The following is a 16,266-nucleotide window of genomic DNA, read 5'->3' on the forward strand; positions in this document are numbered from 1 at the left end:
TGTTCTATCTATCTATCTATCTATCTATCTATCTATCTATCTATCTATCTATCTATCTATCTATCTATCTATCTATCTATCTATCTATCTATTTTTTTCTGTGTGTCTTATTATTACTGCAGGTATTCTTCCATGCTGTTAGGCTTAAGAGTTAACAGTGATGCCAGCTGCAGCCAGATGCATACCACCAAATAAAGTTGCCAAGTCCAAAGCTGGTAGTTTCAACTCTAAGCATGAGAGAAAAGCAATTCCCATCCCCCGGGGTTTGATGGATGCTGTGCCTGCAAGCTGGTTTTTTTTTTGTCTTTATTTTTGTTTTCTTTGGATTTTTCGGCCGAGAGGTATTATAATGAGTATATCATCTCATCCCTGGAAGGTGGTGGTGGGGAGGGGGTGGCATAGATTGTCTAGCTAGATGCTCCACAACGTTGACCCACAAAGTGCAAATGGTAACCCAGTATTAGAATTTCAGCTGTTCACATGCTGATGAAGCCAAGGGCGCTTTGGTCAACAAATACAAATTTAAAATATCAATTGGGCCTGTCTGAATTTTTTTTTAATTCCAGTGCTGTAGAGTTTTGCAAGATGCCATTTACATTCAAAGCTGCAAGCTTGTTTCACTTTTAAATTTTCCTTGGACTTTAATTTTTTCATTCTCGTTTTTCAAACCACACACCTTAATGGTAATTTCTGTAGAACATTTTTAAAAAGTGTAGACTTCAACAGTCCCGAAGCAGTTTGTTTTGAAGTAACAAAAAAGGCGGCGCAAATGTTGCCATATGTGGCGTAATTTCGCTATTTGTAGGGAAATTTTAAACTTGTAGCGGTGTATCGGCAGGAAAAAAATATAGGAATAAATTTTATCAGGGTTTCAAAAAAACGTTAGGGGGGCGCGATTAAAACTGTTATGAAAACTCGGGTCGCAAATACTTAAAGGTTGAGAGAAGCTGGTTTAGAAAATGTGATTCAATGCTGTATACTACATACATTTAGCTAGCTAAGAATCTTTAGCTTATATAGTTCTTTACATTGATAATATATTTTTTTCTTTTAATGCATGTAAACATATTTGATTTTAATGGGACCCTCTTCATTTCTATGTGGGCTCTTCTCCCACAATACCAGAGGTGTGCAGGTTAGGTTAGATGACGTCTTTGAACTGGCCCGGTGTCTGTATATGTGAGCCCTGCAGCCATACAGCCCTAGTGACCTATCTAGGGTTCATACCTACCTTATACTTGATGTTTCTGGGAATAGGCTACCAATCCTATTGACCTTGAAAGGGATTCTGCCAGTTTGATAATGACTGTATAGAGTGATGGAATGGTGGTTATTGTAAGTACGTGATTTAGTTAATACATTTTGTGTAATTTTGATCACAGATTTTGGGTCAACTTCATAGCCTTAATGTCATTAATGGAAAGCATGTATCTTCCTTCTCCTTATTTCCACATATGGCAGTTTATATGTTAGTACAGTTTTGTTTTTTTATACCATTTTTACATTTTTACTGTATAAAATTTTTAAGTGGTAAATATTTTATATTCGGACAAGCAGGTATGGCAATTGAATTGCTCTGAGAGCTCTGTAGCTGCCAGTCTAGCACCCTAAACACTAACACATGCACCAGCTGAATAAGAGCAATCTAAAAATGGAAGTGTGTATATATGAATCTGTTTGGCTATAGTGTATTTTTAATAAACGTGTTTTATTATGTTTTGAGGCATTATTGTTAATTGAACAGAGCAGAAAGTAAGCAGCACCTTTGTAAGTTTGATTCCAAATTTTTATACTTGCAGATTAAATGAGTCACCCAGTTGGTCAAGTGTGAAATGATAGCCATGTGCTTTCTAGTTGATACAGTGAGAAAAACAGCAAGGAAGCAGGTCAACAAGACCTTAACAATAATAGAGTGTTAATATCAAAAAGAAAATTGTGTCTGGATCTGAAACAATGCCTCACATCCATGCTACAGGTGACCTGAATATAACACATACAACACCATTGGAATCCCCAGGTTTTCCTCTGAGTGATGGCAACCAGCTTCTGTGTGCAGGGAACACTCAGTACAGGCATACAACCTAAGTGTCGTGTGATGTGGTTGAACATAGCAGAGTGACGAGTTTACATTTTTTAAGCTGACAAGACCCAGTGCTATGTGTTTTACTTACTAGCCTCATCTTCTTAGTTTACTATACTGTGACAACTGACAAATAGTTAATAAAAAGGCACATTGCCACCGTAAAATTGCATAAAGTGGTTTCACCACATGGATGAAGGCTCATAGCCTTTTTGTTCTGTTAACAAGCGCAGATTTATAGACAATCTCAGGTTGGACACCCACCAAGTTGTGCAGCAGCACACTTTGTTGGACACCTTAGCCACTCATACACATTAACTACTGCTGGTCAGCTACGTTATGAGAAAAACGAAAATATGACTTTAAGCTATTACAAATTGGCTAAAAAGAAAGTTTTGACATATTTTTGGGGACCCCACCATACATACACCAACTCCTACTTGGCCCGGCATGGTACAGCCCCCTGTTTATACAGATAGAAGTTTTGGATTATGTGCACCTGCATGCAATAAAATCTCTCCCGCTCTAAGGCCAACTTTCAAACTGCAGCCAGGCCTGAGTACAGCAAACTGAATAATTCAAGTAGCCGAGTTTATGTGCAGTCACATGCACACAGAGTGCAGGCAAGTTTGTGCCCCCAAGAAGGTTTTATAATTCATGAAGCAATAATGGAAAAAAAGACAAAAATAACATAACAACAGATTACCTGGTGCCACTGTGGCCTGGTTGCTTGAGAACTGCGTGGGAATGCAGAGGTCATTGTCGATTGGAAATTGCTCACACTGAAGCATCTCAGGCCAAGGAAAGCCATAGGTCTCCATAATGGGGGCACAGCTGTCTCTCACTGCCTCACACAGGGAGCGGCAGGGGTAAATGGGCCGGTCGAGGCAGATGGGTGCAAAGAGAGAGCAAAGGAAGACCTGTGTGTCAGCATGGCAGCGCTTAGCCAAAAGTGGCACCCAGCTGCCTGCCTGCTGCCTCACCTCAGGCATGGACTCATGGTCCAGAAGATTAGGCAGGCGCATCTTTTTGTAGCCCACAGTATAGCAGAGACGAAGGTCTGCCGGGATGTCAATGCACTGCGCCGCTTTTGGGTAGACGCGGCTGTTCGGATTGTTGTCAGACTGCCAACTGTAGTAGTCATATTCCTCTGCAGATACAGCTGAGGGGAGAGCAAAGAGCAGTCCCAACACCATGGCTACCAGTTTTTGTGGCAGAAGCCTTTTTCCATATTGCTCCATCCTCTGCTGCAAGAAGTGATGATTACAAAAAAAATAAAAAATTAAAAAAAAGATGGAATAGTCCTAAAATAAAGTTGCTTGCAAGTCAAATTTCTGCCTTAAAATCATATGGTTGGCTCCTGTTCACTCTCCTTCCTCCTGGGTTTCTTGAGACCCCTTCAGCTCTTCTAAGTAGTTCTTTAAGAAGAGAGAGAGAAACTTTTGTTTCACTCTTCTGCTCTCCTGAGGTGCACCTTAGTGCTTAAGAGGCTGTGGATCATTGAGCTCTGCCACTCTCCAGCCCCTCTGTAGGCTGCATCTCCTGGGCTCCTCCCATGGGCGTTTCCTTAGCCCCAGCAGCAGGCAGGAGCCAATTAGAATGTCAGGTCACCTCCTCTTTCATCTAAGAGACACACCCATCACACAGATTCCATTCCCTCCCCCTTTCCATTTAATTCTGGTCCTTTTATGTCACTGACAGACTTGACTCCAGGAGCTGGCAGAGCAGGCAGGCTTTAGAAAATCCCGTTGAGGAACATGCAAAGAGAGAGAGAGAGAAAAAAGACAATTCCTGCTACGCCAAAAGTAAAAGATTGGCTTAATACTAAAGACAAATGGCATGAGTACAAGTAATTACCAGTAAACAATAGGATTTGTTAAAGCAAACTGCATGATGAATCAGGAAATATCTTGATTAATTCTTTCTGAACTCTACAGTTAAGTTATATAGCTCCCTTCTGTAGTCATAAAAACAGTCTTTGTTTAAATCAATACAAATGTTAAAGACTGTGAAGAGTGAGAGAAGTAGACTTTCGTATGGTTTCGCTTCATTTGATAAGCTTGTTTTTGTTTCTTTTGTAAATCAATCATTATTTTATAAAGTACCTCTCACCCTAATCATTGCTTTCAAATGGAGATCCTTTGTTAAACTGAATGCAAGAAATGTGAAGCACTTTGTTAAGTTCAGATTGAGACTGAGTTTGCTTAAATGTCCCAGCTTTTAATTTACCATATTTATAGACTTTCATAGCCATGCAGTATTCATAGAGACAGCGTTTTTAAAACTTAATAAATCCATCATTCTTTTTCTGAACCTAAATACATTATAAATTCATAAGCATAGCCTTAGTAATGTGAATAATATTAAAAACAAATGTGATTTTCAGTAAGACTCTGAATGTTTCTTTTTATTGTAATATAGCATCTTTCACAGTATTAAGACTGTTAAACTAAATACCCTAAAGAGTGCCTAGGGACTCTGCACTGTGGTCATTTCCAGAGGGAGGAATATAAGAGGCATTCTAACCGCTTGCACAAACCACCTTAACTAGTCCCTCACAGCCCTGAGAAGCAACAGTTCTACTCCAAGCTCCTCCTGTATTGCTGAGCTCCCTACCATGTCTGAAGAGTGAGTGCAGCAACCTTCTGCAGTAACCTTATTTCCACCTCTTGTACTTGAAATCTCATTCTTTCAGGCTCTACCCCAATTTCATGTCCATAGCTGAGGAGGAGGCTGTAGACCAACCAGACAGCCATGCTTGGGAGGAGCAGCTCTCCTGATGTGAATTCGAGACATTCATTTTTACTTGCTTTCTGCACTAGTTGTGTATTATCCACAAGAAATATCAATATCAAACACTAGGCTGCACATATGTATAACTACTAATGGAATATTGGGACAATAGTCAATGATGGACTCTATAGTCATGTCATTTGATTTGAGGCCATATGTTTTAAAAACTTGGGTAAAGAGAGATACTAAGCTGTCAAGTGATCACCACTTGGTAGTGAACTGGCTCAGATGGTTGGAGAACCGGCTAAATAGATATGAAAATCCCAAACAAGTTGTGAAGATGAGATGGGCATGACTAGAGCAGAGCTTCTCATGCATCTCAGTAGAGTTCAAGGACATAGTGTCTGAATGAAGCTTGTTAGAGACCTTAATGGTGAAGACAGTTTCAAGGATCTGACCAAAGGGTTTCTGCTACCAATCTTTACGGCAGCCCAAGTAGTCAGCACATGTAGAAGGAAGCTGGGAAGATGAAGAAAGAGGCCTTTCATGCAATGTTAGATGGACAGTCAGAGAAGAAAAGGCAGGCCACGAAGATGCCAACTGTGGCAGTGACCAAAGCGAAGACCAATGTATACAGTAGGTGGAGTTTGGTGAGGCCGTAGATAATAACTTCCAGACAGTATCTAAGAGGTTCTGGTGCACCATTCAACAACATAGGAAGAGAAGTTGAGACGTTGCTCAGACTATTCTCAAGCAAGGGTGGAGAAACATTGACTTCAACAGTGGATATCATTGGAAGGAGCACTTTGAAGAACGTCTCTGGATATATCCTCCTTGAGTTAGGCTGTGCCAGAGGAAATTGTTGGGGTTAAGTTAATCTCTTTGGCTGGTATGATTAAAAGCTCCATAGTGGCAAAGGTGCGGGGCTGGGAGAGATGCAACTGGAAATGCTAAAAGCACTTGATGTTGTGTTTGTGATTTGGCTTTCATTAGGAGTGCTTTGGCCCTGGAAGAGTGTGGTAGCGGTCCACATTTTTAAAAAAGGAGAACAAGAGGGTGTGTTCCCGTTACTGAGGAATGACATTCCTCTGTCTGACTAGGAAAGCAAGAGTACCAAATGTCATTCAATTAATAATCTCTGTGATTGTTAATCATATTCAGGAGAAGGAATGGGGAGTGAATAAGGTACCATCTCTTTGTCTTCTTATAGAAATTTTAGCAGTTATGAATATACATTTTAGGCTTAAAAAAGGCTACTTGTAAGACCATTGTATGCACTGTGAAAGACACCATATAAAGTAATAATTTGTTTGCATTAAAAACAGTGAAGCAAACTCTTCCACCTGCCACTAATGTCATTCATCAAACTTTTTAGCATGAATTTGATTTTCTTCAACAATGTCTTTTATGAGGCTGTGAAGGTGCTATATAAAAATAACTTTATTTTTTCAGAAAACCTCAATTCAACAAAACCACATAAAATAAACTTGTAAAACGCCCACTAATGCAATTCCTCACACGACTCCTTCTGTCAGTTTTCTGTCCATGGTTGGACCTACCTTGAAGCCAGTGTTGTCAGGGCAGCCTCAGGCCACTGTGACCCTGATTTGGATTACAGCAGATTGATAATGGTTGGTTAAGACAATTAATTTTGTGAGCCAGTTCTGTTCTTAGGAAGATTTAATTGGGATATCTGAGACGGGCACTGGTTACCTTTGACCCTAAGATGGGTGAGCAGGTGAACGGCTTTCTGAGTCAAGTGACAAGTCATTGCTGAGTTATACGCATGACAACATGATGGACGAGAGTTTAGGAGGATCAAATTGATTTGGTTTAGCTGTACATATACATACAGTGTATTATTCTGAATAAATAATAAATTTATATGGCACATCATTCCACATCCATAAGATAGCTTCTTCTAAAAATGATTCTTTCCTGAATGAAATAACTTGCAGTTTGAGAAGGATTATTTCATTTTTACTGTCATATGTTCGGTTAATCAGTCATTTTTAATTCCTTTTCTATCACTGCCCATTGCTATAAATAATATATGTAGTGAATTCTAACAAGCTCACACATTATAATAGAAAACGTTGGCATTTATGAAGACTTCCCGAGGTATTTGCTGCTGTAGATTATCACTTTTTGCTAGAATCACATGGAAGTTATTTTATGGGTTATTAAGAAGCAAGTTTTTATTTTTTTTAATCACCTAGCAGCTGCACCTCAGGAACAACAATAAAACCGAAACCTTGCCAGTGTTGCACATTTACATCATTTAGTTTTTCATACTGTTCATGAAAATCAGGTGCTGTAAAGTCAACAACATAAATCTGAGCCCAATAACTATTGTGTGGCATCCAGTGTATCTAAGCCCAAGATATAGAAATATTTCATTCAAGTGCTTACAACCTTTTCTTATCTAAGAGCTACCCAGAACTTATACTTACTGCATAGATGTGTTATATAGTACCTTTCCTTCTGAATGATACATGTTACCGTTAGAATAGCATGTAATACTACATCCATAAACATAATCAATCACCAGAAAAACAAAACTGACATCTAAGTGCAGAAAAAACTCTTTTGACTGTCTTCCCTAATTTTAAGACCTCATAGTTTATTTTATTTTAAGGGTCTAAGAGGTTCTGGCACACCATTCTACAACATAGGAAGGGAAGCTGAGATGTTGCTCAGACTATTCTCAAGCAAGCGTGGAGAAACATTGACTTCAACTGATACAGCGCATTGCCGCACCACCCAGATTGTGACCCAAATGTAGCCATGCAATGGATGATAATCTATAATAATGTTATTGGGTTCCAAACCCACTTCCACCAAAACTATTCACAGGTACTGATTTTGAGATTTTTTTTTTGTATTATTATTTTCCTTCATGCTGCTCTCTCCTAATACTTGGTGGCAGGCTTAAATTCTCTGCTGTGGAGTTTCCATGTTCTCCCAGTGTTTTTGTGCTTTTCACTCCACTGTTTGAAGGCACGTAGTTAGGGCAGCAGTGCGGGTCCTGTGATTGACTGGTAGCTGCCAGCCTTACTTCTTTGTTGTTGGAATATGCTTGGTTCTCTCCCACTGGTATCAAATGAATTCATAAAATCAATTAAAAGCAGAAGATGAGCTAGTTCAAACAAAGCTGGATTAAGCTGAATGACTGTGTGATACAGCAGATACCTTTAAAACGTCTTATTATTTGGGCCCGTGTTCAGATCTTACTAGGGTTCCCTGTGTAAAGCTTGCATGTTCTGCCTTTGGAATTCCCATGTGAACTCTTTTTTTCCTTCCAAAGTTTTCCTGTTTGACTGAAATTAAAGGATGAACTGGCATCCCTGCTACTGCTGAGACAGTTTGCAACAAGCCTCTCTGTGACTGATTGGGTAATGAAGATGAAGGACTGGAATTTATTTCAGCACAGGCAGTGATCTAAAACGTATTAATTGTAAAGCAAATTAAACCAGGCAGCTGCGGGCAGCCATATAGTATTTAGACCAGGGTTCAAGTCCATGCCGGGATACCTTCTGTAAGAACTGTATGTAATTTCCTTGTGTTTTTATCTTTTTGTGTGTGAATTTTCCCTTACAGATTTGCTTGTTTATTTTTATGTTCGAATGCTTTGTAATCAACTGTTGTCAACCCAGAAATGGGTAAGCAGGTAAACAGCTTTCTCAGCGTGCGCAGTGCAACATGATGGATGAGAGTTTAGAAGGATCAAATTGATTTGGATTTGTCTAGAATTCAATCCAACCCTTTTGTCATTTGCTGTCAGAACAAACACTAGAGGGTGGCATGGTGGCACAGTGGTAGCGCTGCTGCCTCGCAGTAAGGAGACCAGGGTTTGTGTCCCAGGTCCTCCCTGCATGGAGTTCATGTCCTCTCCATGTCTGCATGGGTTTCCTTCAGGTGGTCCGGTTTCCTCTCACTGTCCAAAGACATGCAGATTAGGTGAATTGGCAACACTAAATTGACTCTTGTGTGCAGAGGCGGCCTTAGTGGTGTGCGGGGCCTAAGGCTGACCAAACCCACGTGCGGCTAGTTATGTCAAATGCTGTTACCGGTATGTGTGGTAACGCGAATATAATAAGAATAATGTTAACATGCACTAGATTTTCTCATTACAGTATTCAGCTAAATTTTTGCAAGATAACACGTGGACTTTATCAGAATATAAGTGGAGAATATAACTTGACAAATTTGCTCGAACAGGACACGCGGACCTCAAAAGCAGGGCCCCCTTAGGCGCCCCACTTGCCACCCCCAAACGCCACTCTTGCTTGTGTGTGTTTGGTGTGTGTGTGTGTGTGTGTGTGTGTGTGTGTGTGCGTGTGTGTGTGTGTTCACCCTGCACTAGACTGGAACCTGTCCAGGGTTTGTACCTGCCTTGCTCCAGCCATCTCAGAGACCCTGGTCTGAATTAAGTGGGTTAGAAATTGACATGACATGACAAACACTAGAACATTTTAACTTGAAAAAAGTAGGGAAACAAAAGAGATGGAATATTTTAAAATTATATTTTTTGTGACTATTATGAACTTGAAATAACTTTTCGCAGCACCATTTGTTACCTCCTTGCCAAGGAGACACCACAGTTTGTAAACTTTGCATGTTCTTCCTTTGCTCCTATGCCAATTTCCAAAAAGCAAAACACAGTTTTATGCAGGTCATCCTGATGGCATTAGCATAGATACAGGTCTCTGTTTTAAGCATTTCTCCCAACAATAAGGCTTCCTGTGACCTATGAACTCTGTGTATCTCCACCATAATGTCTGAATTATCATGTGGATTAACTTGTGTCTCTTTCCCTTATTGGCGTGCCCAAAAGCCATATGTGGCAGCGCAGCCTCTTTTGCTACTGATTAAGCTCCAGGCACTTGCATTTCTTATACTGTGCGTCTATCTGTCCATTCTTTAGCCTGCCCAAAGTGCCTAAGCCAGCAGCACGAGGCTGAAGGTAGGAACTCACCCTGAATGTATGTCTATTGCAGGGCACACTCACTCAAACTGAGCCAATTAAGTTAAAGTTCATATCTTTGAATTGTGGTAGAAAAACTCATTTATCAGCAGGAAAACCAATGCGGACATAGATAGAATGTGAAAACTCCACACAGACAGTATCTTATGTGTGATCCTGCGAACCACCTCTGCTGATACACTCATTCGACAGATGCCCAGTGATTATATTTACCATATATACTGCTGCAGTTTATAGCACCTTTTCTATTTTCTTTTGAATGACACATGGCATTAAAAAAGAAAAATAAATTACCACTAGAGGGACCAGATAGAAGAACTCAACTGAAATTTGAACAGGAAAGCAGCCTCTTGAACTCTCTTCACTTATTATAAGATTGCATAGTTTCTGTTGTCCTAGGAGTCTGGCAGTGGTGTAAAATAAATCCACTCCTGAAAAAGGTTATCGGAAGCAGTGTTTGTCTGAAGTAAAAATTAACCAAGTCATTAAGGATAAACTAGAGCACTGAAAGCCTTCACTATGGGATGAATTGCAGACATCTACTGATTTGTATGCAAGAAAGTGGCCTGTCCAGAAGCTGCTCAGGTGTGTCCAGCTAGGACTATCCAAACTGGCATTGTTTAACTCCAATTGTTCTTTTACATCCATCCATCCATCCATTATCCAACCTGCTATATCCTAACTACAGGGTCATGGGGGTCTGCTGGAGCCAATCCCAGCCAACACAGGGCACAAGGCAGGAAACAAACTCCGGGCAGGGCACCAGCCCACCGCAGGGCACACACACACACACACACACACACACACACACACACACACCAGAGACAATTTAGACTCACCAATCCACCTAACCTGCATGTCATTGGACTGTGGGAGGAAACCGGAGCACTCGGAGGAAACCCACGCAGACACGGGGAGAACATGCAAACTCCACAAAGGGAGAACCCGGGAAACAAACCTCCTTACTGCGAGGCAGCGCCACTTCTTTTACAATAACAGCTCAAAAACACAATCTTTAGATATTCAAGTCTATGATTCAATTTTTAATTAAAAACTAATTATTTTATCCAATATCTTTTAGTGATCAGCATGAGTTACGTTTACACCCCTAATTCCATGACCATTTTGAGATAATCAGATTATGGCATTCATGCAATAAATACACAAACATATAACACATATCAGAAACCAAGATCATGCACATGTTTTATTTTGTATAGTGCCATTAAATAATTTAAACTGTTTTGCTTTACTCCTCTGCTCCTCGTCCATTTCAGGAAAACTAGTTTATTGTATGCTACTTATATAATAAACGCACACACTTAGATACAAAAAGCCAAGATTCAGCCATTGATTATGAACGTTTAATATAGTGCCTTTCATTGAAGCATTGCATTAGTTTATATCCCTGGTCCTTGTTTGTCTGAAGAAGATCAGATCATTGCAATTTTATAGTGAATTACTAGAGAGACAAAACTTTAGATGATCAACATCCTTAATTTTATATAGTGCCACTCAATACTGCATACTCTCCTGAGGTGATATAAAATGTGTCATTATTATTTTTCAAGTTGAGCAATATCAAGTTAAGCAACTCATTCAGGGTTATTCAGTAATAGATGGGTCAGGATGAATTCAGCAGTCTGTCCAAAATCTAAGTAACTAAAGAATGACACGAGGGCCACATGAGGACTTTGGTATTCATACATTGATACACACAGCAGGACCAATGTCAGACCCAAGATGACTTTGGCATTTGTACAACATGTTAATGCTATTTAGCATCCTTGTGTAACTGGACAGTAGTGGGTGAGGTGAATGTTTCTTATTATACTCTTCAAATTAATTTCCTATTTTCTGGAACAAAATAAAAGAGGCTGATCTGGCTGTGCAGACTTTAAGGCAGAATCAACCAATCACGTGTTAAACAAACCCATGGCTGGGCACACTCTCACATTTGATCAACTAATCCATCAGTTTTCATCTTATATAGCACCTTTCAGTGCACAGCCCATAAAAGTGTCTTTTATAGACTGTATGGGTCAAGCAGTCAAGGAGAGATGGAAGCATGGTCACACTAGGAAACAGATTAAGGCTCAAACCGGGGAGTGTGTCAAACAATTAAAGCGTAGCTTTATAAATAAAAATATTTAAGGGTGTCTGTCCATGTTGTTTAGGCCTTATTATGTCATTTCATTCTTTCAGGGCGTCCACTGCTTGTTGAAATTCAAAATGTGGACACTCCTTGGCTTGTGTTCCCCAAGCCATAGCTCTAAAATGAATGGCACAAATCATCATTTATGTACAATAAGTCTTTAAAATCTTGCTGTAGTCATTGTCCAGTTCTTTATGTCTTTGCCATTGTGTATTCTGTCTCTGTTGTCTGTAGACCCCTCTTTTCTTTTACCACGTAAAGCTCTTGGTGGGAGTGCTGTCAATGAAAAATAATACATAAAGATCCTCTGTGAAAGGTGCTATATTACATACTGCAGATATTGGTGTCTTCAGAAAGGCCAAAACCACCAATTCCAAGCACTGTCCAGCACAGATTGCAAAAAAGCAAACATGTAATTTATAACCAAAGCCTCACAAGCCTGCAGAGAGAGTCCTTTTTTTGAATTTTAACTGCTGGTATCGCCAAGGTTTAGCCATTACTGACAGAGTGTGGCAGCCCTTCAACCTTTGCACCTAATCAATAATGAGAGCAGTGATCACCAGAATACATTAATCTTCTCTCTCAGACGTGAGCCGTTCTTTGAGACACGGCAGTGAAACTTCAATCAATTTCAAGGTTGGCAGACAAATACGCATTTCATAAATGTCTTCATTGTGTCCTGAAGCATTACAACAAACGCAGGATTCTCTTTACCAGTCACCTGTGAAAAGGTAGAGTGGCAATCAAAGGGCCGCATAATGTCATCTGCGCAAAGATGAAAGGGGGGCCTGCGAAAGTGGAAGAGTGAAAAATACAGCAACAAATCTGATAATGTGCGACTCCATCAAATAAAAACACATTCAAGTTCTTTGTAGCGCCCAGACTTTGTGTGTCTTTCTTTTTCTTCTCTGCACTTTTGAATTCTGTTATTGACCTGAACTCCACAGAGTTTTTGTTACGTTTTCACATCTCGAAGCCCTTTAATCAGCTGCTTCTCCATTTAATGCCAGGCTCTGTCTTTACAGAGTTTCTTCACTATTTTACAGGAGGGAATTCTGTCCATCTTGCTCTTCTGTGCTTCTTCTTTGAAAATGTTTAATCTAATTCTGATGGTAACCTCACTATCAGGAAATACATGTGACATAAAATACATAGAATAAGTAGCACTAAAACAAACCTTTGTAATATATGGTGGTCCCTCAACCAAGCATAGACAAACACACAATAAAATATACATGCAAAACAAAATGAAATGAATGATATGATGCAAGTAGTGTAGTGGACAGGAGTTCTTTGGGAACGTGAGAAGACACAAAAGGTAAATTAAAATTTGACAAACTGTGGGGGCTTCAATGGCTTTTTTCCCATCTAAACTTTGTCATAATATCACTCTTTTCACTAACACACTAATTATTTATGGTACAGTAAACACAATAACACTCATTCATGCACAGTATTACACTCATATACTGTAAGGCACATACACACTATACAGTAAGATACTCACTACTACAGTACATTTACTGAATGTGACACTCACATAAACTAGCACACACACTATGAATGACCCTGACAGCTCTCATATGTAACACAATAATGCAAAAGTACACCTTCTGAAGCCAGCATACATAAGGTACACATAAATTTAAGAAAATATACATAACCAGTAACGGCGTACTGCATGATAACGTGCAGTGAATACACTTGACTCTTTCTTTCTCTGTACGTTTTGCATTCGTTTGCTCAGAGGTTGATGCGCTTGCTGCTTCATGAGCAGCTCTTGTTTTCTTCCAGTTCTTCTCTTTTTCCATCGCCATCTTTTTGCATTAAAACTGATTAATTCAGTTTTTGTGTTGCAATTACTTAGTACGTTTTTAATTTGGTACTGCCTCAAGAATAATTTAAGATATGAAGAGGTAGTGGAAGTGACAGCGAAGGTGGTAGGGATGAGAATGGCATCCGTACGCATGCACCCCACGGCTGCCCTGCTGCACGCTGCCGAGAGTTGATTCTACAATAAAATAAAATAAAAATACAAAGAGTAATAAAAATCATCACTCTGAAAGTGGACAGTAGAGGTTACGTAGTATATGTGTGCCAAATTTCAGGTCAATTGGTGAAACGGTTTGCAAGCTACAGGTGATTTAAAATTCTGGACAGACAAACGAACAGCCACGGTAGGTCCTAAAGAACCTTGCATCCACAATGGAGGAAAAACAATCTTTTACCAATGCCCTTTCACCACCAATATCTAATCACCCTTGGATGACTGCCTTTGTTCAAGAAGGTGCTACAGTTACCAGGAGCAACTCCACACCATCAGAGAAAGGCCAGCTGTGCTTAGCACGTGACTGGAAACTGCTGGTAGATATTGGCCAACAGTTGGTGTTTCCCCCGGAGATTGCCACTACTACCTTGAGACCTGACATGGTGCTCTGGTCCACTTCCTTAAGGAAGGGTTACATTATCGAGCTCACCGTACCCTGAGAGGATTCCGTGGATGAGGCATACAAGCGGAAATATCTACGCTATGCTGTTAGCTGCTGAAGCGCAACATCGTGGCTGGACCATGGAAGTTCGCCCAGTGGAAGTTGGATGCAGAGGGTTTGTGGCAACATCTACCATCAAACTGCTGAGAGACCTGGGAATTAGGGGCCAGAGCCAATGCGCAGCCATCATAGCTGCAATAGAAGCAGCGGAGAGAAGTAGCCAGTGGCTTTGGATGAAGAGGTATGCCCTCTGCTGGGCCCCCAAAACTTAAGCTGCCATACATAGGTTCATGAGATGTCAGTCATTTGACACCAAAGAGACTCTCATGACTAATTGGGAATGGGACGCAAGCTTAGGGCTGATCACCCTATAGCTGGCCGCCTCTGGTGAGGGTGTATAGTGTGAGAGGCCGAAACACCCCATGAGCCAGAGGGACACTACTGATGATGTGTCCCAATATTCTACAAACTTCTCCAAGTCTACCATTCACCATTCACCGACAAGCGTAACTGAACCTATTGTACGTGCTTGCACAAGGATAGTAACATCTCATTCTGTGTTTCATAATCTTATATAAGAAGATTAGGGCGCAATAAATCACAATAACACATAAATACACAGTATATTATATAATATTGCTGTAATTTTATGAAAGTAAATAACATAGTTATAACATATACAACATTGGCCATTTAGATTAGAAAATAGCACCATGTCAGGAGGGCAGATATTAATCCACAAGAAGATGTACATACTAATACACCATAATATACACATAATTAGGACACTATAAAACACAAACATGCAGCAATAAACAATTCTGTATTTGTATAATGCAGACAAATGAATGTTAACAAGCTAGCATTATGGGATGGACAGTGTATATGGGGTGGGCATCCCGAGAGGGATGAGGCAAAGTTGCTGACCTGGATGGGAAGCCAGCCCTTTAGAAGCAAGAAAAATAAGGCAAAAATTGTGTTGTCTCGGCCAGAAGACAGGCAGGCGATGCCAGTGCAGCAGTGGGCATGCTGGAGTCCCAGCAGGGTTGGACCAAAGAACAATACCCGGAACAAGGGGAGACAACCTGTCAGAAATACATGCTCCCCCAATACTCTAGGTGGCAGCATCCTGGGGCAACGTTACGTGTACAGAAACCTGCAAAGCATGCTGGGAACTGTAGTCTTTTGGAGCAGCCTTTTCAGGTTCTGTTTGTGTTGCCAAGGGGTGCTGCAGGGTTCCATGATCCCTACTTTTTGGGGCTGCCATTTAATCCAGAAGCTGTTCCAACAGACTATGCACAAAGCATTGGGAGTACTCCTGGGTCCAGGATGAAAGAAGCTGCTTGACCTCATCCAGGCTTGGCAGAGTTGGGTAGAAGAGGACAAAGCTTTCCTAGAGGAGTGGAAAGAGAAGAAAAGGAGTACTGTATTATTGTCATTTGTAAAGCTTTTTGTAAGGTATATTGTGACAATAGATTTTTTATTGTACCAGGACTTGTGTTGGTGAGGTTGCGTCTGGGGTTTGGAGTGCTGCAGTGTCCCCTACTGGTCACAATATGTTAACTCCAATCATATGCTCATGCACCAGTATTAGACTAACACACAATAATGCTGAAATAATCACAATATTACATAGAACTATACAATATTATACTCACACAGTGCTAAACAATTGACATGCAGAACACACAATAACACTCTTTCAAGTTAGCAGACACATAAGTTAGCATACATCAACCCACAACAACACACACATTATTATTCAATGTTACACTTTTATAAAGATACTGTATGTGTACATGCACCTCATATGATAACACAT

At 40.3% G+C, this 16,266-nt stretch overlaps 1 protein-coding gene across 1 annotated transcript in view; it reads right to left on the bottom strand.

Annotated features, from left to right (window-relative positions):
- The window catches only part of sfrp5 (secreted frizzled-related protein 5), a 98,663-nt gene extending 95,074 nt beyond the window's left edge, over positions 1 to 3,589 (bottom strand). The window contains exon 1 of the mRNA XM_028795657.2: positions 2,787 to 3,589. Within this exon, the coding sequence (XP_028651490.1) occupies positions 2,787 to 3,321 (535 nt within the window). The 5' untranslated portion in view covers positions 3,322 to 3,589. The remainder of the gene's footprint in view (positions 1 to 2,786) is intronic.
- Between the last annotated feature and the right edge of the window lie 12,677 nt (positions 3,590 to 16,266).

This window comes from Erpetoichthys calabaricus, chromosome 2 (genome assembly GCF_900747795.2).
Source record: "Erpetoichthys calabaricus chromosome 2, fErpCal1.3, whole genome shotgun sequence".
Lineage (NCBI taxonomy): Eukaryota > Metazoa > Chordata > Cladistia > Polypteriformes > Polypteridae > Erpetoichthys > Erpetoichthys calabaricus.